The sequence below is a fragment of the Trifolium pratense genome, linkage group LG6, assembly GCF_020283565.1.
Source record: "Trifolium pratense cultivar HEN17-A07 linkage group LG6, ARS_RC_1.1, whole genome shotgun sequence".
In the NCBI taxonomy this organism is placed as follows: Eukaryota; Viridiplantae; Streptophyta; class Magnoliopsida; order Fabales; family Fabaceae; genus Trifolium; species Trifolium pratense.
In genome coordinates, this window is record NC_060064.1 from 42,949,430 (window position 1) to 42,966,778 (window position 17,349).

The window sequence follows — 17,349 nt, forward strand, 5'->3', positions numbered from 1 at the left end:
CTGCTTTGACTGCTAGGGAAACTGCTGATGAGTTGCTGCTGAATATGTTCAAGAACTGCTGGGTGGATTCCAAGTTGTTCAAGAGTTTAGAAGCTCAGAGGATTGAATCTGAACGACTTGCTCAAGCAACTGAGGAGATTGCTCAAGAGGCTGCAACACTGCATCAGGAAGACGTTCTCATGATTGATTATACAGAGGATGGTGGATCTTCCTCTAATATAGCACAGGCTCCAGTGGATGCAGATCAACTAAGGGTTTTACAAGAAGCTATTGAGCAACAAAGGGCTGATCATCAGAATCTGGAAACCAAGGTGGACAAGCTGGATTCTAAAGTGGACAATCTCAACGACAAATTCGACATCATCATCGCCCTCCTCAAGAAACCCTAGGATTCTAAGCACTTATTATCTGTTGTTTAAATTATTTTTTGTGTGTTTTGTTTATCAACTTCTGAACATTTGGTTTTAACTTTTATGGTTTTAACTTTGGTTTTGTTATGTTCTTGCTTATATTGTGTGTTTGTGTTTTTGGTTCTCCTCCCTTTTCAAAATTTTTGTTACAACTCCTTAATAGACAGAAACATAAGAACAAGCAGATTTTAAAGAAAACTTTTTATTAATCGCTGAATATGCTCTGAATACATTAGCAAAAGAAAAAGACAAACTAATCCTATTCAGATAGACTCTCAGAGGAAATCTCAGATTTCTCCTCAGAATCATCTGAAGAAATTTCTATAGGCTCTAGGTCTTGTTCTTCGTCTTCTTCTTCTTGTTCCTCTTCAGGAACATATCCAGCTAAAAATTCAGCATAGTCGGCATCTATCTCATCCTCTTCAGATTCCGACTCTGAAGAAATTATGATAATTTCCGCTTCTTCTGGTTTCTTGTCGTCTTCTTTCTTTTTCTCCTCTCTTTCATGTTCCTCATCTTTCTTTCTGCGAAACTCTGCGATACGAGCACTAAATCTCTTCATTCTTCTTGATTTCTTTTCTCCGAATATTGGTTGTGTTTTGTTGTGAAGAATGTTTGTCAAACTTGTGCTCTATTTATAGCCTTTTTGGCGCTTTGGTTTTTGTTTTGAAATAAATTTCACCTCCGTAACAACCAATTCCTATCTTTGACTGTCTTGGTTTCCTAACTTTTTGCTTTTTACTTTTTGATAATGACAAAAGGGGGAGTAGTTACGCATTAATTGATATGTTTCAAAACCTGAAACCACGCTTTATACGCTTTATGTTTGTTATGTTATTAAAGTTGTTAGCAAATAAATTTGTTTTATTATGGAGACTGAGTACTTTAAACTGAAAATAAAATTTCATTAGTAAGGATAAGTTAAGAGTGCAATTTTAACTTAACCTTATGAGACTCAAGGGGAGAGCTTGCAAACCTCTCGTTCTGAAGAAAAATATGAACTTTAATTTTATTTTAATTACTTGATCTTATACTAAATTAAAATATCATGGATAAATCCTAAAGCTAAGGCTTTAAGAAGTATCAATCTTAGGGGGAGCTTGCAAACCTCACAAACTTAAGAGAAACATGATAAGTTAATTTAACAACAATTGTCAATTAATACTTATGTTTGTCATCATCAAAAAGGGGGAGATTGTTGGAACAAAATTGATTTAAAAATGTTTGCCCCTAAATCTATTAAGGTTTTGATGATAACAAAGTATTAATATACAATTGGAAGGACTAAAAATTTATTCTAAGTGTGCAGAACTTAGCTTCAGACAAGCTCTGAAGAAAGCTCAGAAGACAAGTCTTCAGATGTTCGCAAGACCTCAGAAGATAAGAATCTTCAGAAGTTACTTACATCAGAGGATGAAGACATCAGAACTTACTAAAGTCTGAAGTGAATCAACTCTGAAGTATATCTTGGATGGAGTGAAGATTCGAATTTGAAGGTCAACTCTCCTACCAATGAAGAAAAGGACCTCTCAACCTTGATCAGAACAGCTACTTGCATTTTGTCTGTCCACAATGGAGAACGTGGGTTATCATTGTGGCTTTGTCGCTTTTATGCTATCTTTTGAGCAGATTGTATTTGCTTGCTTTGTCAAGTGGTTAGTTGGTTTTTTTGATGTGCTATCTCATCTTGAGCACAACATTGGTATTGATGCTTTACTCTCTAGCCATCAACCATGCTACTTGATCTTTCTCCTTGATTTGTTGGTCCTTAGATGAGCTAATTACCTTTATTTAGCACAACTTGAGTATTGATGCTTCACTTTATAGACATCGGACCCTTTTGATATTCTCTACTTGATCTTTCTCCTTGATTTGTTGGTCCTTAGATGAGCTAATTACCTTTATTTAGCACAACTTGAGTATTGATGCTTCACTTTGTAGACATCGGACCCTTTTGATATTCTCTACTTGATCTTTCTCCTTGATTTGTTGGTCCTTAGATGAGCTAATTACCTTTAGCACAACTTGAGTATTGATGCTTCACTTTGTAGACATCGGACCCTTTTGATATTCTCTTTTTTTGCTGCTATCTTGAGTGATTGAGTGCTCTTGATGGTTAAGCTTTGTGCCTTAATTGGCTTTGTTGATTTGCTTCTGCCCTTAGTTGGCTTTGATGGGTTGTGTTTCTTCCTTATGGTGGTTAAGCACTACTAGTTGTATTTGAGTTGTTTTCTAGCCGATGTATTCCGGCAAATTTCATTGTATTTTCTTTATATTGATGTACCTTTGTATTAGTGATCCCAAGCTGGAAGTGTTGTGACCACTTTCCAGCTTGCGGGAGGCTGTTGAACTATATAGAGTTAGGCTCATTAGCTAGTTAGTATAGGTCCATTAACTAGTTAGTATATAAGATAGAAGTTGTACTCATTTGTGATTTGACACATTCATTTGTATCAATTCTATTAGTTCCATTACAAATTTCTCAAACTTTTGTCTCCCTTTACTCCGATATCATGAATCTTAACAACATACTCAACAACTGTAAAATTTCTATTTTTGATTCCTTTGTGCATTCTCCATAATTCATAAACACTTAAAGGACCAGATTGGATTTTATATCTCAAAGACACACAAAGTATTTTAGTACCAACATCACTTTTCAATTTTCAATATAAGCATTGTAATAATAATGTCTACAAGGCATGTTTCTTGCTTCAAGCCTTCAAACCTTAGAGCTTCATGGGAGTACACAAAACAAAAACCAACACACTACAGCAACCTGCTAAAACAAAAAAACCAATCAAGCTATCTATAAAAGTGATTATATGTTAAAATAAAATTTACCATACACTTAAAGACTTCAAGGTATAAATATTTAACCGTCCAGCAATTCGAACTTCTAGTCTGCTAATAACCCTGTTCATTATACATTGAACTTAATATCATAATAAAGCTTAAGTGGTACTCAGAAGCAGTTTTCTCCATCCAGCCAAGTAAAGGTACATTTGAACGAATGTGGTCTGCAGAGGCTCTCTCGTCCAAAGAATGAATAGAAACAGTAACACCCAATTTCATTCTTTCAAAAAACTTCATATCCTCAACGTTGATGCTATTGAGTCTGCCACCAAGTGAAACTTCACATGCATTAAGTTTTCCATGATGCAGATCTTCTTCACCAAAGGTCAATAAAAATAACATTTCAGCTGTTTTGCCACTGTTTCCGGAAGAAGTTAGCTGATGCTTCTCATCACTGATCTTAATCTTGTAACAGCTTAATTCAAAATGGAGCAAGGTTATCACTCTTAATCTTGTAACAGCTTAATTCAAAATGGAGCAAGGTTATCACTCCTAATCTTGTAACAGCTTAATTCAAAATGGAGCAAGGTTTTACTACTGATAACCAATGAATTAAATTCCATCCCCAGAATGGAAGTAATTGCCTCAAGCTGTGCAATATACCATAGTCATACACTTAATTATATAAAGTCTATATAAGGTTTTAAAAATTTAGAACTAATTGAAGAGTTATATTTTTGTTTATTTATAAAAATGTATGTATGCATTCTTTACAGGTTTTTAGCAAACAAACAAAGAAAAACAGAAAAGAAAATGAGATATTGTAAATAATATGATATTCCATTGAAGAGCTTAAAAAATAGTGCAAACAAGTTCATAAAAGAACCATTAACTTGTCCATAATTTATTAATTACAAACCAAAAATAAATCAAGGTCATAAGATTAAAACAATTTCAGATAAATTTTTGGTACCATATTCTCGCTAGTTTATTTCAAAGCAAAATTGTGTTAAAGATATTGAACATATGAAAATTAGAGATTTAGATGGCTTACCTTTCAACTTTCATCGCAGATCTGGAAAATGAAAATAAAGATCGAAGATACAGAAGGATTTGATACAGAAATCTGAAATTGGAACTGGCAAAATAACATAGATAAGTTAAAAATCAAAGAATCTTAAGTTTGAATAACAAACCCTGACTTTTAGAACCACACAAAATAATAACCCCTTGATGTAATTATATAAATATCCAAAATAATTACAAAATAATTGTTGGAGTAAGCCCTAAAAGCCAATCTATTTTGATAGAATCGTCTTTTGTATGATGACTTTGATTTATATATTTAATATATATAATAAAGCATTTCTTTATTATGTTTGTTTCAAACTAATAAAGTCCCTAGAATAGCTAGTCTAATTAATGGAACATTAAGTGTGACTTAATAGTGAGACTCCATTAAACATAATGACACTATTCTTAAAGTATCCATAGTCAAGTTTTACTGTTATGTGAGATAACAGTAAAACATAGAGACTATTATGTGAGTAAACTGATGACTTCATCTCACGAGTACGTCATGGATATGAGATATCAAGTCTTCACATAGATATAAATATTAGGAGTAATATTTATATTGGATTGACCCGCCATGAGAATGCTACATAGTATGTTATGAAAAGTGTCATAAGTTATTCTCATAGTGATAATGGTGTATACCACCCTTCGACCTGAAACCACTATGGACCCTAGATGTGGAGTAGAGTACTTAGTTGCCGTTCAAACATTGTCCGTAACAGGATGACTATAAAGTCGGTTGATGGGTACTCTATAAATCATGCTGAGGGACATGAGTGACCTAGATGGAATTTGCCCCTCCTACATAACAGGAGCAATATCTGTAGGCCTCTTGATGGAATATGACTGATAAAATGCGTGGCCACGCCGAACTAAGTCAATATGAGATATTGAGCTTATTCGTTGCTCAGTATATTCTGGGATCAAGAAATAAGATATTGAACCATACAAGGGTGACACGATCTATGCCTATGTTCAATATAGATATAAGGGCAAAGGGGTAATTATACACACGATCGTTATCACATAAAGGTTTCGTCAGATCACATGACATTCTCGTCACTTGGGTAGCAGTGATGTGTTGCTAGATACCGCTCACTGTTTATAATATTAAATATGTGATTTAATATTATTGCCAACGTTACGAGAACCTATAGGGTCACACACAAATGACAGATAGATGAGAGAAATAAATAAGTAAGACTTATTTATAAAATAATAAGCAGGACTTATTAGTAATTAAATAATTAAGTATGACTTATTATTTAATTTATGAAAAATAGAGAAATGCGGTCCACCGTAAGGTACGGTGCAGTGCTTGGCTTGATGACCACACAAGTGGTTCTATAAATAGAACCCTTGTGATGAAGTTTTAAAAGCTTAACCTAATTCACAAAGTGAAAACCTAGCCGCCGCTCTCTAAACCCTATTCTCTCTGAATCTCTGGTGGAATTGGCTAGTACCGGTCATCGGAGAAGTTTTGTTCGTGTGGACTGAGTAGATGCATCGCTACTCTGCTTTGCTCGTGATCAGAAACAGTTTCTACCTCAAAGGTTCTGCACTTCAAGAGGTAAACACATAAACTTGTGGTTTTGTGTTCTTTGATTTGTGATTAATGGTTTAATCAAGATTCGTTCATCGGGATTGTTCCGCTAAGAGGATTAATTATTTTGAAAAACCCTAATTGATTATAAATTTATTAAACAACTTTAATTGATTATAAATTTATAATAGCAACTCTGATTGCTATTAATAAATTTATTAATCCTTGTTTATAGGATTACTGGAATTGGTCATGGATGAGTTAGCTAGTTATGATCTTCCCGCTTCAGTTCAATATGTTTATGACCATACTGGTCAAAATATGCACTTAGCCGCTCACTCACAGGTTAGTTGATAATTTTAATCCATTATTTATTCATTTCTTATATTTTATTTATTTCTTTATATTTATTTCTTATGTTTTAATTGATTATTTTCCAGGGATCTTTATTAAAATATAGAAGTTTTTTTTTTTCCTTACCATAGCTTTTAAAAATTGTTGTTTACTCTAATTTCTTACTTCTAAGAAAAACAAAGACGAATAAAATTAGGCCAAACGGTACCTTAGTTCAATTACACATATGGATAAAATTTCCTCACCTGGAACAAAACTTGCGGCTAGCTACTTTTTAGCTTAGGTGTGTGAGAAAAAAAACGGCAAAATTACACTACATATCCTTTATCTTATTTTTTTGTAACACTTTGGTCCTTTATCTTTTTTTTGTAACACTTTGGTCCTTTATCTTTTATTTCTAACACTTTAGTCCTTTATTTTTTTTTTATTTCTAACAATTTATATAGTCCCCTTTTTTTGTAACAGTTTGGTCCTTTATTTTTTTTTATTTGTAACACTTTGGTCCTTTATTTTTTATAAATAAATAAGATAAGGACCAAAGTGTTACAAAAAAAAAAGATAAAGGATCAAATTGTTACAAAAAAAAATAAAGGACCAAACTATTACAAAAAAAAAAGATAAAGGACCTGTAGTGTAATTTTGCCAAAAAAAACTTATATTTAACTAAACTATGTATTACTAAAATTAAAGTTTAAATGCACTTCTAATTTCTTATTTTTAAAAAATGGAGGTCCTATTTTGATAATCGTTTTTTTATCTTTAATTTAACTTTTTTATGAATTTTGATCATGCATCTTATTTTTGGATATTTTTTATGGTGTTGTTTATTAGTTTATTATGACGTGAGGACACTTATTAAGATGCGCCTACTATTCATTTTAACAGGTGTTACCATGCCATAAACGAATAAATTATATCACTAAAAATAGACTAAAACAATAGATGATGGATCAAAATTCCAAAGAAAGTTAAGTTGAAAATTTAAAAAATATGGAATAAGAAGTGCTTTTAAATCTAAAATTTAATGAATGAAAATACTTTTTTTTTTTAATATGACATGATGTATATTGTTTGGGCTCCGAAAATTCATTCCTAATGCGTAAGAACTGAATATGATAGAACTGGACACTTATACGAAAACGGATGGAGTAACAAACTAATGTAATAAAGTGAAAATAATACTCCTATATAATTTTATTTTTACGTGCGTAGAAATAAATTGCAATATGATTTTGTTTTTAATAAACAATCTCAATATAATTTGATTTTAATGCATTTAAGGATACGACTTTTTTTTGACATTTTGGCTCTTGTATTTATGGAATTTGAGTAGTGATTAGAACAGGACAAATAGCAAAGTATGATTATTGATTAGGAAATCAGCAACATTATTGTCAACCATATCCTCCAACTTATAACTTGACCAACATCCCAAATGATTTAACACTTTTTATTGGCTATGGAGGGGCAGATATGTTATCTAATGAACAAGATGTGAAGATTTTGCTCAATGTTGAATTCAAAAATCATGATCCTAACAAGCTCGTTCAAGTGTTCATGCAAATTTATGCACATGCATGCTGATTTTATTATGGGTATCAATGCTAAACAAGATGTTTATGATCCCATGATAATTTTTTTCAATGCTCAGTGATATTTGTATGAGGACATTTTATGTAGAATCTCGGATCACCCTATTTTCTCTTTTCAGTGTGTATTTATTTGAGTATGTATTAGACCATTGGACCAATAACAAAATAAATAAAATTAAATAAAGAGTATGTTACATAATTTAAAGGTATTAAGAAGCTGTTGAGCCAAAACTTTAAAATGACAAAAGTTTGGATCTACACGCAAAAGCCGCTGAGCCAAAAAAAAAAAAAAAGATGCTGATACTGTTAATTCCATTCCATGTATCTCAAATTCTCGATCAGAAGACTCTTGAAATGTTTGCTTCTATTCTCTAGTGACTCGTGAATTGTCTTGATGCCTTTAACGTAACTCATGTGTCTATAATTAAAGGTCAGACTCAACAAACTTTCACACATTCATACTATAGTACATGACAAATCAACTCTCCCCCAAGACAAAATCTCCAAGTATTAAGATAACATTGTAGTTACGTCAACCCAAATTGTGAAAATAAACAAATACTAATTATTTGTGATAATTAGAATCACATTAATATGTCTCTGCGAGTTTAACTCAGAGTTGATAGGGATACTCTCCTTATTTCGGACACTCTCCTTGTTTATTTTAAGAGTAGAATTTTTATCTAGTAGACTAATTGATAAAAGAAAATCACATTAACATATTAATGGAAATGCCTTGAGTTTATGTATATATTGATTAAAAAATATTTAAGGTGGACCATTTTCTTATTGATTTAATTTGTTAGAAAGACGTACAACCATAAAAAATTATGTAAATACATAAGAAGTTAATTACAACCATTAAAGTACAATGTTGTATTCAACTTTGTCTTTGCCCTCCAAATTAAGAAGCCTATAAAACTTGGTTTTGTAAGGAGGGGCATAAGCATAATCATAATTAACCACATTGTTAATATGGCCAGCAGCAGAGTAATTAGTGTTCTCTCAATACTCTTGCTTTGCATTACAATAATACAAGGAAGAAAAACACTTTACACTAGCAATGATTTTTCAGCATCCTCTCTAAATACTGATGATGGTATCTGCAAGACTATGGTAGAAACACAAGGTTACACATGTGAAGAACATAAGGTAAATAAACAATAGCATTTATTATAAAGAAACTTTTCCCAAATTTGATGAACCAACAACACATAAATGGTCAATATAACACAAAACTTAATTAACATCAATATTTTTCTTAAAAGGTTACAACAGAGGATGGCTACATCCTGAGCATGCAGAGGTTACCGGCAAGTCGGTCCGGTGAGAAAGCAAACAAACCACCGGTGTTAATACAACATGGTCTATTTTGTGTAAGTTTTGTTGTTGCAGATACTCCCTCCAACCACTATTATAAATAAAATTTTATTTTGTATATGTATTGAATAACTAATGTATCTGATTTATTTATACTATATACAAAGGCAACATGTTTGACTCATATGATTTATTTCAGGATGCGGTAATATGGTTGTTCAATTCACCAGATGAATCATTGGGATTTATTTTAGCTGACAGTGGATTTGATGTGTGGCTTGTGAATGGTCGTGGCACAAAATATAGCACCATGCACACATCACTAAGTCCTAATGACAAGGTTCTTATACTTACATATATATTGTACTCATTTTGATTTTCAGATTTTTCACAAGTTAATAGGCTTATCCCTAATTGATTCTTGATTTATTTCATTGTGGATTAGGCTTATTGGGATTGGTCATGGGATGAATTAGCTAGTTATGATCTTCCTGCTTCAGTCCAATATGTGTACAACAATACTGGTCAAAAAATGCACTATGCAGGTCATTCTCAAGTGAGTTAATCCTAAATTGATTATTTATTTATCTATTTATTATGTTTTAAATTAGTGTGTATGTATGTAACAATTAATGATCTAAAATTTTTAGGGAACTCTAATGGCTTTTGCTGCATTATCACAAGGACAACTTTTGAATATGTTAAGATCAGCTGCTTTACTTAGTCCAATTGCTCATATGAATCAAATTTCTTCAAAGGAAACAAAACTCGGTGCTGACCTCTTTTTAGCTAATGTGTGTGAGAGACACAAAAACTATAATACTTTATTTTTTTTTTGGTACATGCGCCTTTTTTTGGGTACATATACTACTTTATTTAGCTAACTATGTATTAAAATGTGCAATTAATTTATATACACTGATCTGGATTCCATGTAGTCGTCCTATTTATAGCCGTCCGATCAAAATTGAACGATCATGATTTCAAAACTTATTATTGACTGCATTTGTTTAAACCGTTATGATCGGACGACTATTAAACAACTGCACCAAAAAGTTGACTGCACCTAATCCATTTCGATATACACCGTGTATATTATTATCAATCAATCTCAAAGTTCTATCATTATAAAGTTTGATTTTCATTGTAATTAACATAAAAATCTAACAAACAATGATTTGTGATTGACAGTGTAAATAGTTTATGCTGACAGTTCATAAAAATATTCTTTTAATTTTTTTTTTTTAATATAACAGGATATATATTGGCTAGGCATACGTGAATTCAGTCCTATTGAGTAAGTAACTAAATAACTCTGTCGTATTTTTTTTTTTTTTATCTTTCTTAATATGTTTGAGTGCAAAAGAAAAATAGTAGAACTAGAAAAATATATAGAAATAATATATCATATGCTTTTCTAATGAGCAGGGATGTTGGAGCAAAGTTTTTGGATGGCATCTGCCACACTCTAAACTTGAATTGCGCAAACCTAATGGCATTTTTCACAGGTACATTAATTTTATTTTATTTTTTATAAACAAATATTAGTAAGTTTGCGGTTTTATTAATTTTTTGGAAATGAGTAAGGACTCTTGCATAATAATTATTTATTTTATTTTGGTATTTCTTAATTACCTTTAAATTTTATAGGTCCGAATTGCTGCATAAATTCTTCTAGGATAGATTTCTATCTTCAGCATGAACCACAACCATCATCAACAAAGAACTTGATCCATTTTTCACAAAGTAAGTTTACGAATTAAGAATCAAATTTTTATATTTGATTTTGATTTTCTTGCATTTAGATTAGGGACTAATAGTATTTTTTTTACTGACATGGCTCTTAAATTATGAAATTTGAACAGTGATCAGAACAGGAAACATAGCAAAGTATGATTACGATGATCAAGCACAAAATGTGAAGCACTATGGTCAACGAGTTCCTCCAACTTATGACCTGACCAAAATCCCAAATGATTTCCCTCTTTTTTTTGCCTATGGAGGTAAAGATCAGCTATCTGATGTACAAGATGTGAAGATTTTGCTTAATGACCTCCAAGATCATGATGCTAACAAGCTCGTGCTAGAGTTCAACCAAGATTATGCACATGCTGATTTTATTTTGAGTGTCAGTGCTAAACAAGATGTTTATGATCCCATGATAGCTTTTTTCAACAACCAGTGAATTTACAATGATTATTGTGCTTCAAACCATGTACAGTATATAGTAGTTTTTCATTAAGTTGAATTTGTATATAGTAGAATATGTTAGATTCTTTATATTTAAGTATAGAAATTGTCCTCTGTTATCTATATTTATGCAATCTATCTGCCACTTTATAACTTGGTTTATTATTAGTGCAATGTGTCTGGCACTATATTGAAAATCTCTACCATAAACTTGAGATTAAATACCAGTTTGAAAGAACAGATTAAACCTACCATGAGACCTGGATTACTATAGAACATACCTATTGAAACTGTAAAACTCTGAATGAAACTACCGTTAAACTTTTAAAGCTTATTATGCTACTTCATATTCTTGCTTTTCTCCTATTGTATGGTGCTGATTTGGAAGGAAATTTGAACAGTCCAATCAGCTTATAAGTGAAATATTTTTTATAAACTTTTTCAACCACTAGAGATAAATAAACTGTTTCAATAAGCAGAGGTTGAAAGAAGGAAGAAAAAACTGACAGGCATCTTGGTTTCTAATTATGTTTTTTGTTAGATAAAAGACAATGAACTATGTTAAATATACAGTATAACAGGGTTTGCTAGTGTCATCTGAAGTTCCTGATAAAACGGCTGCAAGAATTTCTTACATTACCAAAACCGTTGATCAAATAAAGCAATTCATCAAACTATGAAAATTGACTCAAACTTGTCCTGAAACTGAAAGCAACTAATGGTAATAAAAAAAACTTCTTTTTCTTTGGGTAGTGACCACAAGGATACATACTGACGAGACCAGGAGTTTTAAGAGTGTTTTTCAAGGAGCTACCAACTCTGAATCTGATTGAAACAAAACTATGGACCAGCTCTTTCGCTCTCTCCTTATCTCCAAAGATATAACCACACATTAAACTGTAACACATTAAACTCCAAGTACTCACTTTGAAGTTATCCAAGCAGGAAGCAAATCACTCATTCGCTCTCTCCTTAACTCCAAAGATATAACCAAACTCTCAGGTATCAACTAAGTAGAAAAACATTACATTGTATCCCTCACACTGTGGAGACCAGAACTATACCTAAAAGCTTATATGGTTATACCCTACAAAGTCAAAAAGACATTTCTTGCAATTTCATTGAATCTAATTTATCTTGTTACTCTACCATTGTTATCATGTGATTCATGTACAATCCACCAACCACAACAACAAAGCACAAGTCATATGATTTAAGTCTTCAACTTTTGAAACTTTCACAAATACAACAACTTTAACATTGCAACGAATCCTGTCCAAATTGGAAGACCAATAAAATTCAAATTTTCACCATTAAATTGTCACAATCAACAAAGAAAACTAACAACTAAAGTACTAAACATACCACAAGACCTTATAACCATTGGAAGCTGCAAAATTCTGGATGAAACTAATGTTAAAGCTTATGCTACTTCACATTCTTGCTTTTCTCCTATTGTATTGTGCTGATAGGGAAGGAAATGTAATTGACAACTGTCTAACTAACTTATAAGCGAATTACTTTTCAACCAGTTGATAGGGATCAACTGTTTCAATAAGCAGAGAAGATGTTGAAAGAGAGAACAATGAAAGGAATTTTGGATTATTTTTTTAGTTAAAAGGGAATGAACTCGGAGAAACATTCAGTATAGCAGGGTTCGCTACATTCATTTGACGTTCTTGATAAAACAGGTGCAAGAATTTCTTAGATTACCCCACACCATTGATCAACTAAAGCTATCCATCAAACAAAGAAAATCAACTCTAACTTGTCCCGAAAGCTTTAACTGGTGATTCTCTTGAATAAAAAGCCATTTTTTTCTTAGGGTAGGGATCAGCTAGATACATACTGATCAGACAGAGAGTTTTAAGAGTATTTTCAAGGAGAATTGTCACTTGCCAACTTTGAATTTGATATTCTGATTGAGCCAGGTGGGAAACATAGCTATGTCAATATACCTTTTAATTGACCCGAATATTTCATGAAGCCAATATAACTCAATGACTCAAAAACACGATACCTAAGCTTTCTCAATAACAGGACCATTAATACCTTCAAAAGAAACCGGAGGAGATTTCTGAAAAAATAAGGAGCGTCTAGAGTATGGAAGCAGATTCTCTACAGGCTAAGAGTAAAGTAGGTTATTTAGCAAGAGATACTTACAATACAACTATTCAGGTCAAGAAGATTCTTATTGTTCACCAGTTGACGGGCATGATTTAAACTAATAAACTCCCCACTCACTCAATGGGTTGGGTTGGTCTGTTGAGCATTACAGTTATGCAACCTGATTTGGGCGATTCAACATAAATGGCATAAGTGAGCGAGTTTAGGCATCCCTCAATTCATCCAACTTGCAATAGAGAGTAGGAATCACTCATTTCTAATTATATTGCATCATCCAACATAAGACCATGGATCAGCTCTTTCATGATATGAAACTAACTGCTAGTTAGGAGCAAGAATCAACAAAACAGTACCAAATTGAACCGCAAGTACATACTATGAGGTTAATCAAGTAGGAAGGAAATCACCTATTCTCTCCTTTTCTCCAATAATGTCACCAAACAATCAAGTACCAGCTAAGTAGAAGGAAATTACATCATATCAACCTGTTTCGGTGATCAGAACTTAGCATGTCAATCTACCAAACATCCAACTCTACCAACAACTATACCTAAAAATTTACCCTATAAAATCAAAGCCACTTCTTGTAATCTTCATTAAATCAAAGTTCTCTTGTTATTATTTGGCACATGCTAAATAGTGCCCTAGGGGCACTTGTGAATAATTCAAATTTAGAAAGTTTTTCTTGAGTATTGTGTAATCAACACATTAAAAGTCTAAATTTTGATTTTTATTCAATGCATAACTTTTCTTTTATTTCTCTTTTTAGTTCCTTAACTAGTACCCGGAGGCACTAATTAGCAAGACCCTAATTTTTTTAATTTTTTTTTTGGTTTACAATGAGCTGAGGATCGAACCCAGGACCTCTAGCATACTACCCAAATCCCTCACCACTAGACCAAACCTAGTGGCTTCAGCAAGACCCTAATTATTATAGCATTATCATGTCTAATCCACAACCACAAAAACAAACAATCCACGTATTACTTATATGATTCTTCAACTTCTATAACTTTCACAAATACAAAAATCTTAACATAGCAACCAATCCATTAAGTCGAAGAACCAATCAAATTTGAATTTTCACCACCAAATTATCACAATCAACAAAGGAAATTAACAATAACTATATAGCATATATCAAGAGCATTGCTCATTGAAAACCCCCTTTTTATTATTCCAGTTTCAGTTCTCATCAATAATCACATAAACCAACTACGAAAAAATGTTATACAATCTAACTCATAGTTATTGTAATCCTTATAATAAGTTTATAACAATAAACAATTCAACAATACAACACATACCAAAGAGCATGTTCATACACCAGTCTTCACAATGTTCCTTCTCGCCAAGAACCTCGCAATTGGGGGTGTGAGTGCTATAGTGATGGGAACCCGAACAGGGATCAGAGCTTTGTTGCAAAGTAAAGCCAAGGTGAAAGCTCCACCAGCAGAAGCCGCCATCTGTGCCGTGCGATTTTTAACCGACATAGGGGTAGAGTCTGTATCAGAATTAGGGTTAGGGTTAGGATTAGGATTAGGGTTTTCTTCTGATGAAGCGGCGCCCAAGTGAAACTTCTCGAGCATGGCTTCAACGTCGACGTTGTTTCTAATGGCGACGTAGAGGCCGGTGACGGAAGCTGCGGAAACGGTGAAGTGAACACCGAGTGCTACTTTACCGTACTTTTTCAGGAGCTCGCGGAATCGACCGGCCATGGTTTGATTAGTTGTCGGCGATTGAAATTTGAAGATGCTGACGGTAAAATTGGTGTTGTTTTTGTTTTGTTTTGGTCTGTGCTAATAGAGTGAGTTAGAGTGGCAGCGGAGACGGTGGTGCTGGCGGCGGAGGTTTGTTTATTTTCTAAGGAAGTAATTGTGTAACGTTTTGAGCAAGAAGTTCCATTCGTAATTAATTGTGCATAGTCGAAACTCGATGAGACTAAAGTTTTTTTTTTTTTTCTAAACCTCGAAAATATGCAATTTCTTTTTTTTGGATACAAAATATGAATTTTTTTTTTTTGGGTACATACAAAATATGAATATTTTAAAGGGATAAATATGTTTTTTTCTTATCTTTATAGATTTTAGAGGGGTGTATTCGAGATTTCAATGGATTTTAAAAGACTTTTTTATTATAAAAAAATCTTGTGGTATTTAATCAAGACTTTTACAAAAGTTAAGTAAATCTTGTGGTATTCAATTAAGACAATCATGATTTTTTTTTCAGGGCAATGAAATCTGTTGGTATTCAATTGAGATTCTTTGTCATTTATAAAATGTCCATTGGTATTCAAAAGTCTACCGATTTTGATGGATTTTGTTATGAAATGAATTTCGTGAGACTTTTTAGTTAAAAGTATAAATACTACACTCATCAAACAATCTCACTCCAAACCCTGAGATTGTTCATGCTCTCCCACAGACTTTTTTTTTTTTTTTCCTATTGCCGTTGGTCGGAACTCATTTGTTCAAAATATGTTCTTCTCTTGCAACTTGCTATATTGTACAAAATACAAAATAACATATTCATCCAACAATCTCACCATAATTCATGAGATTTCATGAGACTTTTTTGCTTTTCTTTTGTGTCATTCTTTATCATCTATCATTATCATGTTCACCGATCTTCTTCGTAAAAACTCAAGCAAAACGCAAATCAAAAGAAAAACTATTGATGTGCTTTGTATTGTAACGCAAATAATATGTTCATCAATCTTCCGGGAAAAGACCAAAAGCAAACACAAATAAAAAAAAATCATATTATTATTTTTATGGTACTGTATACGTAAACCAAAAGAAAAATTTTCATAGTTTTTTTTTTTTTTTTTCGTTTCGTCAATTTGTTTTTTTTACAACATTCATTATTATTATTTATTTTTTTTACAAGGTGGTTGTTAGTATTATTATCTTTACTTTCTATTGTTATTATTATAATTTTAATTATTAATAATGACCTGAAAATAAAAAAGTAATTATTCAATCTTCAATATGTATTTTTAAGGAATGTCATTAAGAGGATATCTCGTATTTTTAATCGTGGTTCAAACATTCAAAACCTTAAAAATCCATAATGTATTTTGAAATCTTAAAAATCTACGTTAGAAATCCATCAAAATCATGTGTTAAGAATCTTGATTATAAAAAGTCATCTTTTAAAATCCCATAAAATCAATACAATCCCACCAAATCCTTTAAAATCTTCAAGACTTTTTTTTGCTAAAATTGTCTTTCAAAATCTCAATCCAATACACCCCCCTTAGTCCTTGAAGATTTTTCGGCATTTTTTAGTCCTGAAGTTTTTCAGTCAAAGTTTTTAATTCCTGCCGTCGAATGGGTTTAATGGAACCGTCACATGTAGCATAAAGAAGAATCCATTGTGCGATAAAGAAGAATCGAAATCGTGTTCCCGTTGCGAAATCGAAACCCTAATGAAGAATCGAAAATCTGCTTCTTGTTCCTGTTGCGAAACCCTAAATGAAAAATGTTGAAAAATCATTGAAATCTCCTTCTTGTTCCTGAGGTAGGTCAATCTACCATGTGTTTTCTCTGTGTTTTTTGTGCTTTATATGTCCTTTCTCCGTATTCTTTCTCTTGTTGTATTGTTGTTGATACTTATTTAATGGGATGTAATGGGGTGGTTGTTTGCTTAGTTAATGACACTTAGGAATTAGGATAGACTTTAGTTTGTTTTATTTTTTCATCTTTTGAGTTTTTCAAGCTATTTTTAAGTATATTATTGTATTGTGTATATATATATATATATATATGGGTTTTGCTGTAAGACACCCACCTTCAAATTAGAAGGTGTTTTTTAGCAAGCTACACCTTTGCTAGTTGACAAAAATATCTAATTTTTTTCTTAAACAACCAAAAAAGGAGGGGTATTACCGTAATTAACATATAATTATAAAAAACAAAAATCCCAATTTTCTAGTTGA

At 32.2% G+C, this 17,349-nt stretch overlaps 3 protein-coding genes across 8 annotated transcripts; 1 reads left to right on the plus strand and 2 right to left on the minus strand.

Moving 5' to 3' along the window:
• Positions 1-2,989: 2,989 nt before the first annotated feature.
• LOC123893098 lies at positions 2,990-4,472 on the minus strand. Of its 4 annotated transcripts, XM_045943019.1 has the most exons (3): positions 4,261-4,464; positions 3,711-3,727; positions 2,990-3,661 (listed from the first exon to the last, which is right to left on the minus strand). In XM_045943019.1, the coding sequence occupies exons 1-3, from the start codon at positions 4,272-4,274 to the stop codon at positions 3,318-3,320; spliced, it is 375 nt and encodes a 124-aa protein (XP_045798975.1). In that variant the 5' UTR covers positions 4,275-4,464; the 3' UTR covers positions 2,990-3,317. The 4 variants fall into 4 exon arrangements, 2 of the variants coding, with proteins under 2 accessions (XP_045798975.1, XP_045798974.1); XR_006803343.1 differs by having other exon boundaries at positions 2,990-3,773; positions 4,261-4,472; XR_006803342.1 differs by having other exon boundaries at positions 2,990-3,856; positions 4,261-4,472.
• Positions 4,473-8,747: 4,275 nt separating this feature from the next.
• Positions 8,748-11,312, plus strand: LOC123892732 (triacylglycerol lipase 2-like). The gene is made up of 9 exons (XM_045942589.1): positions 8,748-8,924; positions 9,041-9,137; positions 9,260-9,432; positions 9,538-9,648; positions 9,743-9,886; positions 10,349-10,389; positions 10,521-10,600; positions 10,743-10,838; positions 10,958-11,312. Exons 1-9 carry the CDS (start codon positions 8,748-8,750, stop codon positions 11,275-11,277), a joined length of 1,239 nt encoding a protein of 412 aa, XP_045798545.1. The 3' UTR covers positions 11,278-11,312.
• Positions 8,865-15,352, minus strand: LOC123892731. 3 transcript variants are annotated; one of them, XM_045942586.1, is made up of 2 exons: positions 14,717-15,352; positions 8,865-8,883 (listed from the first exon to the last, which is right to left on the minus strand). In XM_045942586.1, exon 1 carries the CDS (start codon positions 15,125-15,127, stop codon positions 14,729-14,731), a length of 399 nt encoding a protein of 132 aa, XP_045798542.1. In that variant the 5' UTR covers positions 15,128-15,352; the 3' UTR covers positions 8,865-8,883; positions 14,717-14,728. The 3 variants fall into 3 exon arrangements, with proteins under 3 accessions (XP_045798542.1, XP_045798543.1, XP_045798544.1); XM_045942587.1 differs by lacking the exon at positions 8,865-8,883 and adding an exon at positions 12,536-12,554; XM_045942588.1 differs by lacking the exon at positions 8,865-8,883 and adding an exon at positions 13,878-13,894.
• Between the last annotated feature and the right edge of the window lie 1,997 nt (positions 15,353-17,349).

Coding starts and splice junctions, on each gene's coding strand:
- LOC123892732 (XM_045942589.1), top strand. CDS start 8,748: ATGGCCAGCAGCAGAGTAATTAGTGTTCTCTCAATACTCTTGCTTTGC. Junction 10,390..10,520: donor CGTGAATTCAGTCCTATTGA/GTAAGTAACTAA, acceptor TCTAATGAGCAG/GGATGTTGGAGCAAAGTTTT. Junction 10,839..10,957: donor CTTGATCCATTTTTCACAAA/GTAAGTTTACGA, acceptor AAATTTGAACAG/TGATCAGAACAGGAAACATA.
- LOC123892731 (XM_045942586.1), bottom strand. CDS start 15,127: ATGGCCGGTCGATTCCGCGAGCTCCTGAAAAAGTACGGTAAAGTAGCA.